The following is a 16,262-nucleotide window of genomic DNA, read 5'->3' on the forward strand; positions in this document are numbered from 1 at the left end:
TATAGTATCCAGACTGCAGTAACAGTAGCAAACAATAAAAGTTTGGTTCAAAACTTGAAAGGAGTGTCTGGAACATGAAATATAACTAGGAAAATTTAAAACCTCTGAAATATCCTGTGGGTCAAGCAGATCATATATATGTGCATTATATGTGCATATATATGTGTGTGCATGTTCAAGAAAGACATGAGGGCATCCAAGTATTTTGCCTCTGGCTGACATAAATGTACTTCTTGAAATGGAAATTAAAGCTACAACTGAGTTTTAAACTACCTCAATGCTGATGGTATACCAAAACATATATATAGTGCTCCTTTGCAATGGGTAGAACACTTATTGTTTCAGGGCATTTAAAGAACCTGTGACAAATCATTGCTGACTACTGAGCTAGTAGCTAAGCAGGGACTTTAGTAGGCACATATTATGTATGAATGTAGATTTCTAGAATTAACCCATAAATAATTTGTGCATGGCCTATAAAGGATATTTATATTTTCTAAGCAACAATGACCTTGATAAAAGTAGCAGTACAAAATAAACATTGGTTTTCTGTAAGACTAATTTCCTTTATTCTATTTTTTAATATGTCTCTTCTTAGATTTTTTTCCACTATATATAGGATTTTTGTGATTGTTTTTCTTTTAAAAGTGAATAATTTTAATGGAAGTATTCAAATTAAATTTCAGTAGTTCTATATTTTAGTGTGTCACACTAATTTCATGTAGTATAATGTGGGGAACCAATCTGAATGATTTGTATTCTCCTTCCCGGAGTGGAGAGGCTTTGTTCATTACTACATCTCATAGTGACTTGGACATTGCCCTGGTCCTGGAAGTTTGAGGAAGCATCTTCAGACGTAGGCATGTCATCCCATGGATTGAGCTATGCTTACCTGTTCCTTTGTGATATTACCCCTTTGCCCTGTTTGGGATAGAATGTTCCATGGAAATGCCCTTTGTGTGTCCCCTTCTCTTGCTCTGCTTTTGAGTGTAGCCTTCCTAGATGTCAGTCAATCTGCTGACAGCAGACATCACAAAGCTAGACTCAACCCCCTGAAACCTGACCCCTTGCCTCATTTGAATGGCTTCTCCCCAATAAAAGGCTTCAACAAATGGCTCTCTCTCTCTTTCTACGGACCCCTAAGGTCAGAGGAGCCATCACAGGACCCCAAAGAAAAAGGTATCACTGTCTCTTGTGTGGTTATTTCATGCAGCCCAGTTCCCCTGGAGTGACCTTGAGTGTTTTAGTCATGAAGAACATGACAGTATAACATATTAAAACATAAAAAATTATATAATTCTTATTTTTCAATTCTCTTTTTTAGGTATCATCAGATCTACCAATAGTGTGGGGAAATCCATATATCACTATAGACCCTGATAATTCAGTTCCATATATTCTACATGTGTGCCCTTGGAAACGTGGTATATTCAAAGGTATCAAATCCCATTAATAAAATATTATTATAGCTCACACAAGATGGAAATATGATGAGAATTTTAATTATAATTTATATTTTTTTTTTCTAAATGTCTCAGAGTGAGATTTAGTTTTACATTTCCATAATTAGCTTTCTAAACAATCTGACCTTTAGGTCATTTATTTTATGCCTGGTTCTAGATTATCTTTTTAATGTTTTTGTTAGTGCATTTCTGTTATACATAATAGTGAAGCTCATTTTGACATATTCATAAATGCATATAACATTTTTCCTCCATTTCAATACCTAGTACGTCCTTTTTGTCTCCCCTCCTCCTATGCTTTGATCCCTTTCCTCTTCTCTATTGGTCTTATTCTATTTATTTATTGTTTTAAATTGATGCATTATAGGTATATATAAAATTGAAATGCAATGTGATCTATTCACACATGCACATAACATAATTTGATCAACTTCATTCCTCAGGTCTGCCCCTTTCTTTTTCCTCCTCCCTCCTCCTTGGGCTCCCATCTCTCCTCTACTGATCTCCCTTCCATTTTCATAAGATCCCCTTTTTAAAATTCCTTACTTCCCTCTAGCTTCCACGTATGAGAGAAAACATTCAGCTCTTGACTTTCTGAATCTGGATTATTTCACTTAGTATGGTGTTCTCCATTTCCAACCATTTACCAGCAAATGACACAATTTCATTTTTCTTCATGGATGAGTAGAACTCTATTGTGTATATATATACCCCATTTTCTTTATCCATTCATCTATTGACAGGTACCTAGGCTGGTTTTGTAACTTGGTTATTGTGGATTGTGCTGCATTCATCACTGTAGCATGCTGATTATAGTTCTTCTGGATAAATCCAAAGGAGAGGGATAGCTGGGTGGAGACTTCATACTGCTTTCCAAAGTGGTAGTGCTGTATTATCTTTATCATTTATTCAATTTTATTTGTCAACAATTTTTAGAAGTGGTTAAGAGTATTTATGTTTAAAATTTGATAAACACATTCAAATACTTCTATAAATATACAAACTGAATAATATTTTATGAGAATGTCTGTTTACAGAGTTGTGTCTTATAAAACATCTATATGAACATAATTGATATTTTGAAAATAGTTTAAAGACTTGGTATGTGTTAATTTTTTTTTTACTTTATCTCTAATAAAGCATTCATTTATACAAGTTTTCCGAAAGGTTCCTGAACAGAATTACTTGCCTGGAAATGGGGGTGATAGGTATTCCTACAAGCTTTTGAAGGGAGGAAAATAAGATGTGATAGAAGATAAATAGCTAGAACTAAAGAGCTATGATTCATCAAAGGAAATGGTTTTCCTAATTGGGAGAGAATTAAATCCATTGAAAGATGGAATCTACTAAGGAAATTATTAAAATGGAGGTAACTAGATACAACTTTAGAAGTGTAGAAAACATACACCTAGAAGTTTTCTTGTGCTCCATGGAAGTACTAGCCTCTTATCCCTGTGTACCTCAACAAAGACTATTTGAGGAAAGGATCTACATCTAGCATAGAAGGTATAGGAAGATGCTGCAAAGCAGAAAGTACAGAGAGTATTCTAAATGCCAATGTTATTAGCAAGCAGAAGAGAAATTTCAGAATAGCAACCACAATGCTCCAGTTCCTACAGCTGTGACTGAATGCAATGTGTAAGAAGAATCTACATACCCATCCCCACTCTCTGCCTTTTAATGTGCTTAACCTCAAATGTCAACATAGCAACAGTGCTTAGCATTTTCTGAAATCTTCCCACTACTTTTTGAGATAATGAGCTTTATAAAGTCTGTGAATAAATCGCCTGGTAGGTACATTTGAGCTATAATGACCCTATTTCCAAGCATGTCAGTGAAGTCACATTTTGCCATTTTTTAGGTAATCCAGAAGATATAAATTGGATTCAAGACAATTTTATTTCAATTTTAATTTTAATGATCTATGATAAATATTAATAGTTGGTGGTGGATCTTCCTTAGGTTTACAATTTTAACTAGCCTTTTGTAAAAGCATCATGCCATTCAAATCTTCATGATTCTTTTTCATAAAACATAATGAATATCAATTTCATGTTCTATAGAAAGCAGCCAGTTATGTTACTCGTGAGAAGGAACATAAAAGGAACCACAAACTGTGGAACATCATTGAATTGGGAATGTTTATGAATGTATCAACTAAAGCCCCTGGTCCATGAAAAGGTCTCTAAGTTGTTGAAATGAACCTAAGAAAAAATTGCCTGATTAGATTTGACATGCCTTTTCCTTGTATAATTGTTTTCTTGATTTTTGTCAGGTTTTGTAATATCATTAAATTTCAGTACTTATTTTAACTAATCAGATATAGTTAAGATACTCTTTAATGCATAAGACATCAGAACCTTAATCAGGCATCCTTTTAGATTGGTCAGAACTGGAACATAAATTTTCTAATTATTTTGAATGTTACCATTAAATACAAAGATGGATATGATATAGCTCCAACCTCCCAGGAATTTATAGCTGATTGTAAGAATGGATATACATGAACCATCTCAATCAGGGTATACTATGATATACCAAAATTTTAGAGAATTTCATAGGGGATATTGGTTTGATTGGGACCTTGAATGATGATCTGAGATTTATCAGCTAATATGGGTGAGAAGGACATTCCTGCAGAGAAAACAACCTTATCGAAAAAACAGACAATTTCTTTAAATATTTTTTTGAGAGGAGGAAAAGTTTATTTGGGGGCTCACAGTTCAGAGGTCTCAATCCATAGACAGCTGGCTTCCTTCCTTAGGATTTGAGGTGAGGCAGAACATCATGGCGGAAGAGTGTGGTGGAGGGAAGCAGCTCACATGATGATCAGAAGGCAGAAAAAAGTTTAAATAAAATTTTAAAAATGCTTGTGCTGGGGTTTATGAGTATTTGATTGGAATGCAGAGTGACATACAGTTAGAAATACAGGTAGACTTTTTGGGGAAGAGTTTTGTTTTACTTATTGCAGTGGGAGCTATTGAAAATGTCTGAGGAAGTACAAGGCATGAGTTGACTGAGTGCTGATAAGGAAAAGTCTGGAGATAATAAATAAAGCAAATGGGAGGAGAGAGACAGGGTAGTTAAATCTGGGAGATTAGTTACAGTTCTTTGACAGTATGCCAAGTAATCAGTTCTTAATATTAGATTGTGACCCCACTTTGAAAGACAGATCCTAAAATAAGAGTTTAATTGCAAGTACTTTATCTAAGAGATGATCAAAGGAAGCATTCTGAGAGAATGGAAAAGTAAGATGCTGAAGGATAAAGCTAATAAAAAGTAAGGTATCTAGTAGATTATTTCTAAAAACTGGGAGACCTTACCTGAGACCTCCAGATAGAATCATCACACTGAATGGCAAGTAAATTGGAGCATTTATCCTCTAACTTCTGTCCATTAATGACTAGTGTGTTATTAAGGCCGGTTCCCATGACAGTGAATATTCACAGCCAAAAAGAGTTATAACGGGGGATATAAGTGGGGATACTAATGGCATGTATTAACCTTGGCCTAAACATTCTTGATACAGTAATGGGAAATTCTCTCCTACTGTTCATGATCTTTAGTAACCTGGCAACTCCAAAAAGTAGATAACAATTATCAATTTTGACAGTATCAGCAATCACTTTATATTTGGCTCAGTCACACCCAAAAGAGCTTTTTTTACTTGCTGAAAAGTGATTATGTTCATTTAGTTCAGCACAAGTATAAATTATAACCACGATTCGTTTATAAAAATTTGCAATTCATGAGTTAGCACACTGGAATGAGATCTGTTATGATGCTGGCACAAGAAAGCCTCATCCCCCCCCCCCCCAAAAAAAAAGGAAAGAAAAGAAAAGAAAGCCTCATCTAAACAATTGCAAAAAAGCTTTTAGTCAATCTTAAAATTTCTTTTCAGTGATCTTCTGCTTAATGTCAAAACAAAATGTTTAATGTGTAGCAATAAATTTCTCTCTCTTTTTTTTTTTTTTTGGTACCTGTGATTGAACCCAGAGTCTCTTACCCATTGAACCACATCTCCAGCCCTTTTTATTTTTTACTGTGAGGCAAGGTCTTTCTAAGTTGCAGAGGCTGGCTTTGAACTTGCAATCCTCCTGCCTCAGCCTCTCAAGCATCTGGGAGTACAGATGTGTGCCACCATGCCAGGCAAAGTTTTTCTTATATTAAGCCCACATTTAAACAGGATAGAAGTAGTTATTCTTATTGGCATTCTGCTATTCTCAATATTTATTTCAAAGACATGTTTTACCAATGACCAGCTTTTAAGATGATAAATTCAGTTCCAAATATGATTTCTTTTTTTAATTTTTTAATTTGTCCTACTTAGTTGTACATGACAGCAGAATGCATTTCAATTCATCATACACAAATGGAGCACAACATTTCAATTCTCTGGTTGTACATGGTATAGAGGTACAAAATTCATGCAATCATACATGTACCTAGAGTACTGATGTCCATCTCATTCCACCATGTTTATGTTTGAAGAATGCTACTTGTCATGTATTTTCAGAATGTGATGCTGAGCAAAAGTAGTGTCATTAACATTTTCATTTAAAGCTTGGGCAGTGCGTTCAAGTCATCCACCATGTTACAATGGCAAAAATGCATATCTTGTGCATTACTATTTCTTGTTTAACTGTTATTTTGTTTCAAAAGAGTATATTCATACATAAAAATTGATTTTCAATGTTTTCATAATATTTCCCTTTAAAATTTTTCAGGATAAAATTAATATTATGTATGTATTTTAGATTTAGCTTGTATCTTAAGATTTCAAAACCAATAGAATTAGTTTAAGAAAAAAGTTTAACACTAAATATAATCATAAAAGCCTTATTTCATTTCCACTTTTATAAAATAATTTTACATATTTCTTTGTAAAATATCAAGAAATAATTTCCTTTATAAAAGAGCTCTTTGAGATTTGCCTTTCTTCTAAACTACAAACCAAGTTACTTTTTATATCCTAAGTGATCCATCCTTTGATTTTTGCCATTTAAATAATGTCTAACTATATCAGAACTTCAAAGGATACTACTATAACAATTGAGGATTGCTTTACATAAAATCTCATTTTTTTGAGTTTATCTATTTTAGGAATATCTAGTATTTTCTCAAATAATTGCAACTTCTTAAAACAAAGGCCATCATCAATATGATTGTTTTTTGTAATTTAATGTTACATGAAGAACAGACTTAGAATCCCCTTCCTACTCCCACTTTCAATTTCTGGACACACCACTAGGTTATTCAAACCCCAGAGCCTCAATTTTTTTCATTCATGGAATGACAATATGTATACTCTCCAAATCACCAGCTGTTGTTCTATCAGTGGTTGTTAATACAGCAGAGTCCCTAAATCAGAATGCAAAGAAATTAATAAAAAATATTAGCTCCTCTCATTATTTTATATGATTTGACAAATATGACTTCAACACCCATATGTCTTTCTCATATTATGTGACTCTGTGTAATTCACTTAACCTCACTGAATGTCAATAATTTTAAAATATAATATAAATTTCAAATTTATAATATAAATTTAAAATATAATTTTAAATTATGAGTAATATTTAACCTTTCAAGATGGATATGGGCATTAAATAGGAATATATGAAAAGTGTCCATCTAGTAGATGATTTGTTAATCTCTATTATTCGTATTAAATATACTATCTTCCATCTCCACTCATCTACCCCTCCCATTTGAAAAAAGAGTCTTTTCTGACATTGCAAAAAAAAATGTGTAGAAGCATCATTTGCACATGAACACTGTGTTAATATAAATTTACCTCTATTCTTTTAATATAGCAGGTCCTAGAAGAAAGCTATGTAAGAATCTATATGGCTTTAGAGATGCATGATACAAATGTAAAAATCTATCACACACACACACACACACACACACACACACACATATATATATATATATATATATATATATATATATATATATTTAGAAAAGCTGTGCATACTCTTTAAAGTTTATTAGAATTCTAATTACTACCAGTTTAATTTTTTATGTATTTTACTAACTATTGAACAAAACATATTTTCTTTATTAATAATAACTACTAACACTACATATACTTCTCTAATCTTCAAACAGTGTTTGATATAGGTACTATTATTTATCTTGTTTTACTTAAGAGGAAACGGAGGTGGAGAAAACTTCACTTGTTGACAGTAATATCACTTGTCAATGGCAGACGTGGATTTGAACCTGTAAAGTTTGGTTCCAGAATATTTGCTTTGTATCACTCTACTGTATTGTCTCTCTTTAATGTTGAAAGAAACTTAGTAAATATAACACCACAAAAAATCTTAAGATATTATAAAACATAGATTTTTGCTTTTTCTGTCTTCTTTTTCTCCTTACTATTCCCTTCCTAATTTGGCAGGCAAATGGCTAAAATGCCAGATGACTATGTATTCCTGTTTTGAAAATATCTTAACTTGATATAGGAATACGGGGAATTTGGTCCCTACTCTATCTTACTTTTCTCAATGAAAAAGCCAGGAAGAGTACAATTAAAACACCTGGCCAAAACTGAGTTGGGATCTTGTTGGCTTATTCCCATTACCAGCTTGCATTGAAATAGCTGTAGAAGCATACAAACTAGTCAGGTGCCACTGGTCTGTGAAAACAAGTGTTGGTTGCAAAAAAGTGTTTCATGCTCTTTTAGATGAAAGGAATGTTTTATAAAAGCAGGGCCTTGAGGCACTACAGAGAGAATAGATTAGTTTTGCTTGGATCCTCTCATGGATCTTTGGATTCTCCTCTGCTTTTATCTTCTCTGCTTTCCCAAATAGCCTGAGTTATGTTTCATGATGATTTTAGCCACCTGCAAGATAATACTCTCAAGGATTTTTGAGCACTAGATCTTTTCTTCCAGATCCACATACCTCGAAACAAGATATGTGCTAATTCTAGCCCCAACTCCAATTTAAACGATTGGCTAGAGATAGATTTATTCAGGTTAATAGATCAGTGAGTGATGTCTCATACGGCTTTCTCTGCCTTTACACAGCCAAGCCAAAATCAGCCTCTAGGCCACGCAGCAGGTATATAGTCAATATTGAATGACAGACATAATGTATTTCAGAAATTGTTTCTAAAATATTAAAAAGCATGATCAGTAATGCAAAAATAGGAGTGCAATAAAATATATGAACCACCATCAAGGAAGATTTTAGACCTTGAAGTGCAGCATAAATTTGGCAAGGGCATACACTTTGTCAGGATGAAGGAAATACACTCCTGCAACTTCAGTGTTTACCATGAGGCCCATGTTAAATTGACACAGAGCTCACTTGTAATTCTCAATTATGTCTCAGAGAAGACATAAGAATCTCAGATACAGGGGTTTATTATAAAATATTTATTCATACTGTTTCTAGAAAATATTTTTAGAAACTTTTCTAATTTAAAACACCCTTCAAAGATACTTTCCTAATATGTGAGTAATTAACCCAAACTTACTAGAATTAGTATAATTAGAAGATCACTCAGAAATTCTGAAATATTAAAAGATAATAGCTTTTTTCCCCAAAGGCATAGACAGAGATTTATTTCAGAGAGTAGATACATTTTCCAGAGAGAATGATGACAATCTCAAGAGAGAGATGCCTTTGGGGTAAAACAAAGAATATGCATTCAAGGGAGAATGTAGGCTGTCTCCAGAGGGAGAGACACCTGATAGTGGCTTTTAAATACTTTTTGAACATCAAAATTCTTCACAATGGTTTACAAATACTGGCAAACCTCTGTTCTTGACCACTTTTGCAATTTTGTGAAGAGTGATCAATCACCTTTGTTTGTTATTCCAGGGATTAAAAATTTAAAGATGCCTTGTTATGCTAAAATTCCTTTCTGACTCATGATTTATTAAATAAGTTTACATCTGAATGAAAACAATAATAAAATAAAGGTTTTTACATGAAGAATTAGGAAGTCAAATTCATAGTGTAGTGAATCCAAACAAATAACCAAATATTTACCCTTGATACTAGTGAATCAATCTTTATGAAACTAAGGAAATATTGATTAATAGAAATTAGATAGGGAGAGAAAGAGATGGGGTGGGAGAGGGAGGGAGGGAGATATGATACATTCATAGATTAAAGTCTTCTTGGTATCTAGATATGGTGGCACCATTAATCATACTTTATTAATTATCTTGCACATGACATAGGAAGACCTCCCATAAGTGACTGTGAATTCAACTTGCATGTCTTTTTTTTTTAAAGAGAGAGAGAGTGAGGGAAAGAGAGAGAGGGAGAGGGGGGGGGAGAGAGAGAGAGAGAGAGAGAGAGAGAGAGAGAGAGAGAGAGAGATTTTTTAATATTTATTTTTTAGTTTTCAGTGGACACAACATATTTATTTTATTTTTATATGGTGCTGAGGATCGAACCTGGTGTCCCATGCATGCCAGGCAAGCGTGCTACCGCTTGAGCCACATCCCCAGCATGTCTTTTTTTAATTGATTCTTTTTAGTTATATATAACATTAGGATTCGTTTTGACATAATTATAAAAGAATGGAATATAATTTGCTCTAATTCAGTCCCCAGTATTTTCTTTTCTTTTCCCTCCTCCCTTCCACATTCCTTTCCCTCTAGTCTACTGAACATTCTGTTATTTACTGATTGATTGATTGATTGATTGATTTTAATTACTGTCTTGTGGATGTACACGATGGTGAGATTCACTGTGGTATATTCATATATGTACATAGGAAAGTGAGGTCAGATTCATTCCACTGTTCTTTTCTTATCCTGTTGCTCCTCCCTCCCCTCCAGTCCCCTTACTTTACTACAGTGATCTTTATTCTACTTTGATGGACCCCCTCCCCTTTTTCTTTTCTTTATTTTGGACTAGCTCACTTGAGCATCTTATTTGTACTTCTGATTTGGGATGACTCACAATTTCTGTTGTTTTACTTATGAGCAATGCTGGCCAGGGAGGGGCAGGTATAATCTCTGAAACTGGCAGGATAATTTTTAACAGGTTTATTGTTGTAGAACTGACAATAAGTCACACTTATTTAAAGTATACATTTTGAAAATATTTAACATACATATATACCTATGAAGCCTTTAACACAATTGAGATAATAAATATACCTATCGCTCCAAAACTTTCCTTGTGATCATTTTTGGTCCTTTTGTCCTACTTCATCGCTCATAACTCAAGCTACCCTAACTATGGGCAACCAACTATGTTACCTATCATTTTACACATATTTTATAACATTACATAAAAATGAATCATAAAGTGTGCATCCTTTATGGCTGCTGTATTTGTACAAAGCAATTATTTTGAGATCCATCCACATGGTTTATTAATAGTTTATTTCTTTTAATGCTGAACGGTATTCTGTGGAAGATATATCAACATTTGTTTATTGATGAACATTTATGAGGTTTTCCTATTTTAACTAAAAATAAAGCTGTGGGTTGAGGATATAGCTCAGGGGTAGAGCTCTTGACTAGCATATGCAAGGCCCTGATTCCATTCCCAGCACCACACACACACACATAAAAATAATTAAAAAATAAGTTGCTATGCACATTCATGCGTAAGTCTTTGTATGGACATATGCTTTTATTCTTCTGGCATATACTACTTATGAATGAAATGGCCAGATCACCTGGTAACTGAGTGCATAACATGTAAAGGAACTGCCAGTTTCCCAAAGAGGTTGCTTCTTTTCTCCATCTCCACCAGTAGTAGGTTAGTGTTTCAGTTCCTTTACAACCATGAGCATATTTAGGAGGATTAGTTATTTTAATTTTAGCCCTTTAAGTTTGTGTATAATGGTATTACACTACGCTCTTATTTTGCATTTCTTTAATGAATAATGCTGTTGAACATTTTTTTATGTCCTTATCTGTCACCATATATTTTCTTTACTGAAATGTCTTTTCAAATCCCTTCCCTTTTACCTTCCTCCTCTATTGGGTTGTTCATTTTCTTGTTATTAAATTTTCACAGATTTTTGTTTGTTATTTGTTTTTGGTACTGGCTATTCAACCCAGGGATGTTTACCATGTAGCCACATCCCTAGCCCTATTTTTTTTTTTTAAATTTTGAGACAGGATCTTAATTAGTTGCTGATGCTGTCTTCAAAATTTCAAAACTCCTACCTCATCTTCCCAAGCCACTGGCATTACAGGAGTGTGCCACTGTGCCTAGCTAAATTTCGAGAGTTTTAAAATACCTTAGATATATTGCAGATTCAGTTCTAGGTCACCACACTAAAGCATATTATTGCAATAAAGCAAGTGACACGAATTTTTTTGCTTTCTCAGTGCATATACAAGTTATGTTTACACTATACTGTAGTCTATTGTACAATAATATTATGTCTAAAAAACAGTGTACATACTTTAATTAAAAAATACTTCATGGAAAAATGCTAGCAATCATCTGAGCTGTGGGAAAAAAAAATGGCTCTGGTAGATTTGCTCCAAGCAAGGTTTCCACAAACCTTCAATTTTTCAGAAATGCAATGTCTGCAAAGCACAATAAAGAAAAACACAATAAAAACAAATATGCTTATATATACATGTATAGTCTGGATACATGTTTTTTTATCAGAGATATGTTTTCAAAAATTTTGTTCTATTCTGTTGCTTTCCTTTTAATTTTCTTCACAGTGTCTATTGAAGAGAAGTTTTTATTTTTTGCTTAAATTTATCCTTTTATTTTTTTTCTTGTATAGATCAGGAAGAATTAGAATTTTCATAGCCAACTGGACCATTACTGCTTGAATATTTTGCTCCAGGCTCTGTTTATCACCCCTAATTTTGTTTTTTTCACATTCCCTTTTTCTTTCTTTTTTTGGTCCCCTAATGAAGAAAATAAGTTTAAAATAAGCTTAAAATAAAGCGAGAAAAAATCAAGGAAGATCTAGGCACAATGGTACACACCTATAGTGCTAGTACTTAGGACTGAGGCAGGAGGATCACTTGAACCCAGGAATTTGAGTTTAGCTTGGGACAACTTAAGAAGATCCCTCTCAAAAAGAAAAAAAGAAAAAAAAAAAGAAGAGGAGGTTTGACAAATATTCCTGAGGCCATCTTAGCCTTCCTACTTAGATTATATTAGATAGTATGAGATTAGAGAAACAATAATTATTTAAGTTCATTTGATCATCTGTATGCTCAGAGCAAACACATATGAAAGAAAAGAAAGCTTCTTAATTGAACTAATAAGCTCTGAGAAATTCACAAATTGATAAAATCTCAGTCATACAAGAATGTTCCTCCAGAGCTCTTCTCTATAAAAATAGGGAGTGATGAGGCATGAAGCCAGGGGAGATGGCAGGGTAACTATGAGGGGACTTAAGTCTGGCTTTTTCACAAACTAATATGAAATTAGAGAAAAGCCATCCCCAATTAAAAAAAAAAAAAACAACTTGTATTCTAGGAAATGTTTGTCTTACTGGTTGTTGAAAGAAACAATGTTTCAAAATCAACTACATAAAGGGTTTACAAAGGGGAAAAAACAATTTTTTAAAAGAAAAGATTGTGCTTTAGAAATTTTAATGGCTATAATTTCTATTATGAGATTTTTTCTCATACTCTTTAGACAAACTGAACATTTCTATTAAGTCAAAAATGCTGTATCTTAATGTAGAGTTGTGTTGACACACTACCATTATTTATTATGTTTATATCTTTTCCAAAGCAGTCTAATAATTTTCCTATCACTCTGACAAATTCAAACAATAAGAATCAGGTATTTAATTCATGTTTGTTTCTTTTTGTATCAGTTGACCTTAGCCTGAATACTGCAATATAGGGAACAAAATAATCACATGTACATATATTGTGAAAAAAATTATCATGTTTTAGAAACTCATATTCTGTGCAAATTTATTATTTACTGTGTTTGGTTCAAAGATTCATTGCTGAGAATAAGTTGTTAAGCCTAATGGTATGCTTTGTAATAAGTACCTAATAATGCAACTGCTTATTTGTTCCACAACAGTTAATTAATAACTAAAAATAAGGTTAAACTTAAAAAGGTAATTGTTTAGAAATAAAATTAAATTTAAAATGACATTTCCAAGAAAATGTTTTTACATTAGAAAAAAGTGTAAATTAGTGGCATAATTCTACTATGCATGGTTTAAAAATGTCCCTTCAATTAAAACGTAAACTACAGAATATACCCATAATTGCTTACATAGTTCTCTTCACTTATTTCTATTCATTGAGATAAATACTAAATTTAATTTCTCATTCTATTCTATAAAATATGGTTTTTTGATAATCATACAAGACTCTAGAATTGTTTTTACCAATGATTGCCCAATTTCTATTTGTTAAAAGAAAATAAAAGTGTAATAAAACTTTGAGAAATGAATTGGAGGAAGGAAAAATATGCTGAGTTTATAATGGACTGAAATGAGTAAGAATAGAGAATGTCTATTTTCAATTCCTTTTTTTGTGCTAGTGATTGAACCCAGGGATGCTTAATCACTGAGCCAAATCCCTAGCCCATGCACACACACACACACACACACACACACACACACACACACATTAGACAAACACACACGGGCTGGGGATATGACTCGTGTGTGTGTGTGTGTGTGTGTGTGTGTATGTATGTGTGTGTATTATATATAATTCCTTCAAAATCTTTTTTTCCCAGAAGGGTGTTCACTGTCAAATTAAAACTAAGATAATCTGGATTTTTAATTTCAGTTTTAATTGTCTTTACAACAAATAAAATATGGAGACTACCATAATTCAATTACACAATATTGGTAATTGATCTAAGCTATTTGATTATGATTCATGGCTAGGAACACATGGTTTATGTACAAAGCCTTGTTTATGTTAAGTTCATATGGAAAGATCAAGGCCAATTTATGAATTATTTCTGTAAGTATATTATCCCTAGTTTTAAAAATGAATACCAATCTTATAAAAGTAAATTTTAATTTAACAAAAATTCCAGATAGTGACAATTTTTGACACTAACAACCTATTTTACATATTAAATGTTCATAGGAAAATTTGTACCTGGAGAATTATGATATATAAAACAAAATTAAGAGTTTTAAATGAGACAATAGAGCATTAAACACTTAAAAACATTTTTAGATGTTGATGGATCTTTATTTTATTCATTTATTTAAATATAGTGCTGAGAATCAAACCCAGGGCCTCACAGATGCTAGGCACTGAGCCACAACCCCAGCCCTGAGCATTAAACATTTCTTAAGCAGTAAATATGTCTAAAGAGTAACCCAGGATCAATAAGTTTTCTGAAAGCTAATACAGTTCTGTTATTTACCCCTTTTTCTTAATTTTGCAGAAAAGCTGTTGAAAAATTACCATTTTAATGGAGATTTTGAAAATATTTTCTTGAATTTTCCATTAAATTGTTCTATACCTCTGTGAGGTTTATTTCTGATACCACCATCTAGAATTTGTTTGACTTTATATTTATGTTTCAAGCCAAAGTTACTTTAATACTTGGGACTAACCTGTCAGTTTTAAAAACTATTTCCTAGTTAATCTGACATCTTACATCTTGTATTATAGGTATAATTTCATTTTCTGTTAAAAGCAGAGATGATGTTGAGTCTCAGGAAGAGCCAGATACAGATCAAGAATTCTCCATTCAAAAGTCACCATCAGAACTATCTCCCATTTTTCTTGAGGAAGACTCAGGTAAATTAATTATGATGAGAGTTTCATGATTAGTCTGCACAAACCTTCATCATTATTCACTTTTAAATAAAATATATACTTCACATACATAAACATATACAAATTTGTGTTGCATATGTCTATAAGAATTTTATTGTATTAGTTCAGGATTAACTTTATATAGCCTACTTTCTGGATTTTTACTACTATTACTATTAATAGATTATAATACTTCAGCTTGAAGCTGCCTACCATAAGTGAAAAGCATTGCATATTTTTCTATTACTAAAACAGAAAGTTTGTGATAAAATATTAATGAGTTGTGTTACTTTAACAATGTGATGTGGTTTTATTTTAATAGAAGATCATGGTGATCATTTCTCATACCAAAGAAATTAAATGTTATTGTTTTACCTTCCTATATTATAAATCTTTGTTAGAACATTGTTAAACATCATATTTTTTAATAAGTCCAAAGGAAAATATGATAATGGAGAATTGGAGTAGTCAGGACAGGTTTCCTGGAGAATGAGTTGTTCTTTGGTGAGTAGCACTGACTTAAGAGGTTATTAGAAAGAGGTGTTCACTAAAAGCCAAGTTGAGGAGACAAAGAGATATACCTAAGAAGACATTTTTATTGAATGAATTTGTATTAGCCAGAGTTCTTAAGAGAAATAGAAAGAATAGAATTTCCCTCCCACCCCACCCCCTGTCCTGCTCATCTCTCAAACACCCCTACCTTTTTGGTTCTGTTCTTCTGGATAGCCTTGACTAATATAGTACCCATTCCACAGATGGATAGACTGTTGAGATAGTTTGCCAAAAAGATCATAAGATAATGGTGGTCAAGTTGAGATTGGGGTTTGAACCCTGGTCTTCTAATCTCAAGTAATTCTGCTCTTCGTTATCTTTACAGAGAGCCACAAAAAAAAAAAAAAAAATAATCTCCTTACTTGTAGATACTGTTTCTCTTCTCTGTGAGTTCAGTGTGAGTTAAAGCATTGGAAAACCCCAGATAAAAATGATTGTGAGCTACCTAGAAGAGGAAATAGTTTTTATTTTTAAAACTTTGGGATTTTTTATTGAGGGTGAGGGGAGTTACATTTAAATGTCACAAAAGT

General features: G+C 32.8%; 1 protein-coding gene across 1 annotated transcript in view; it reads left to right on the plus strand.

Annotated features, from left to right (window-relative positions):
• CFAP47 (cilia and flagella associated protein 47) overlaps positions 1 to 16,262 on the plus strand; it is a gene marked incomplete at both ends in the record, with an annotated part of 427,079 nt that overhangs the window by 283,068 nt on the left and 127,749 nt on the right. Inside the window, 2 exons of the mRNA XM_081278126.1 lie at positions 1,325 to 1,436; positions 15,034 to 15,162. Of these exons, the coding sequence (XP_081134252.1) occupies positions 1,325 to 1,436; positions 15,034 to 15,162 (241 nt within the window). The remainder of the gene's footprint in view (positions 1 to 1,324; positions 1,437 to 15,033; positions 15,163 to 16,262) is intronic.

This window comes from Spermophilus citellus (assembly GCF_964194105.1).
Source record: "Spermophilus citellus genome assembly, chromosome: X".
In the NCBI taxonomy this organism is placed as follows: Eukaryota; Metazoa; Chordata; class Mammalia; order Rodentia; family Sciuridae; genus Spermophilus; species Spermophilus citellus.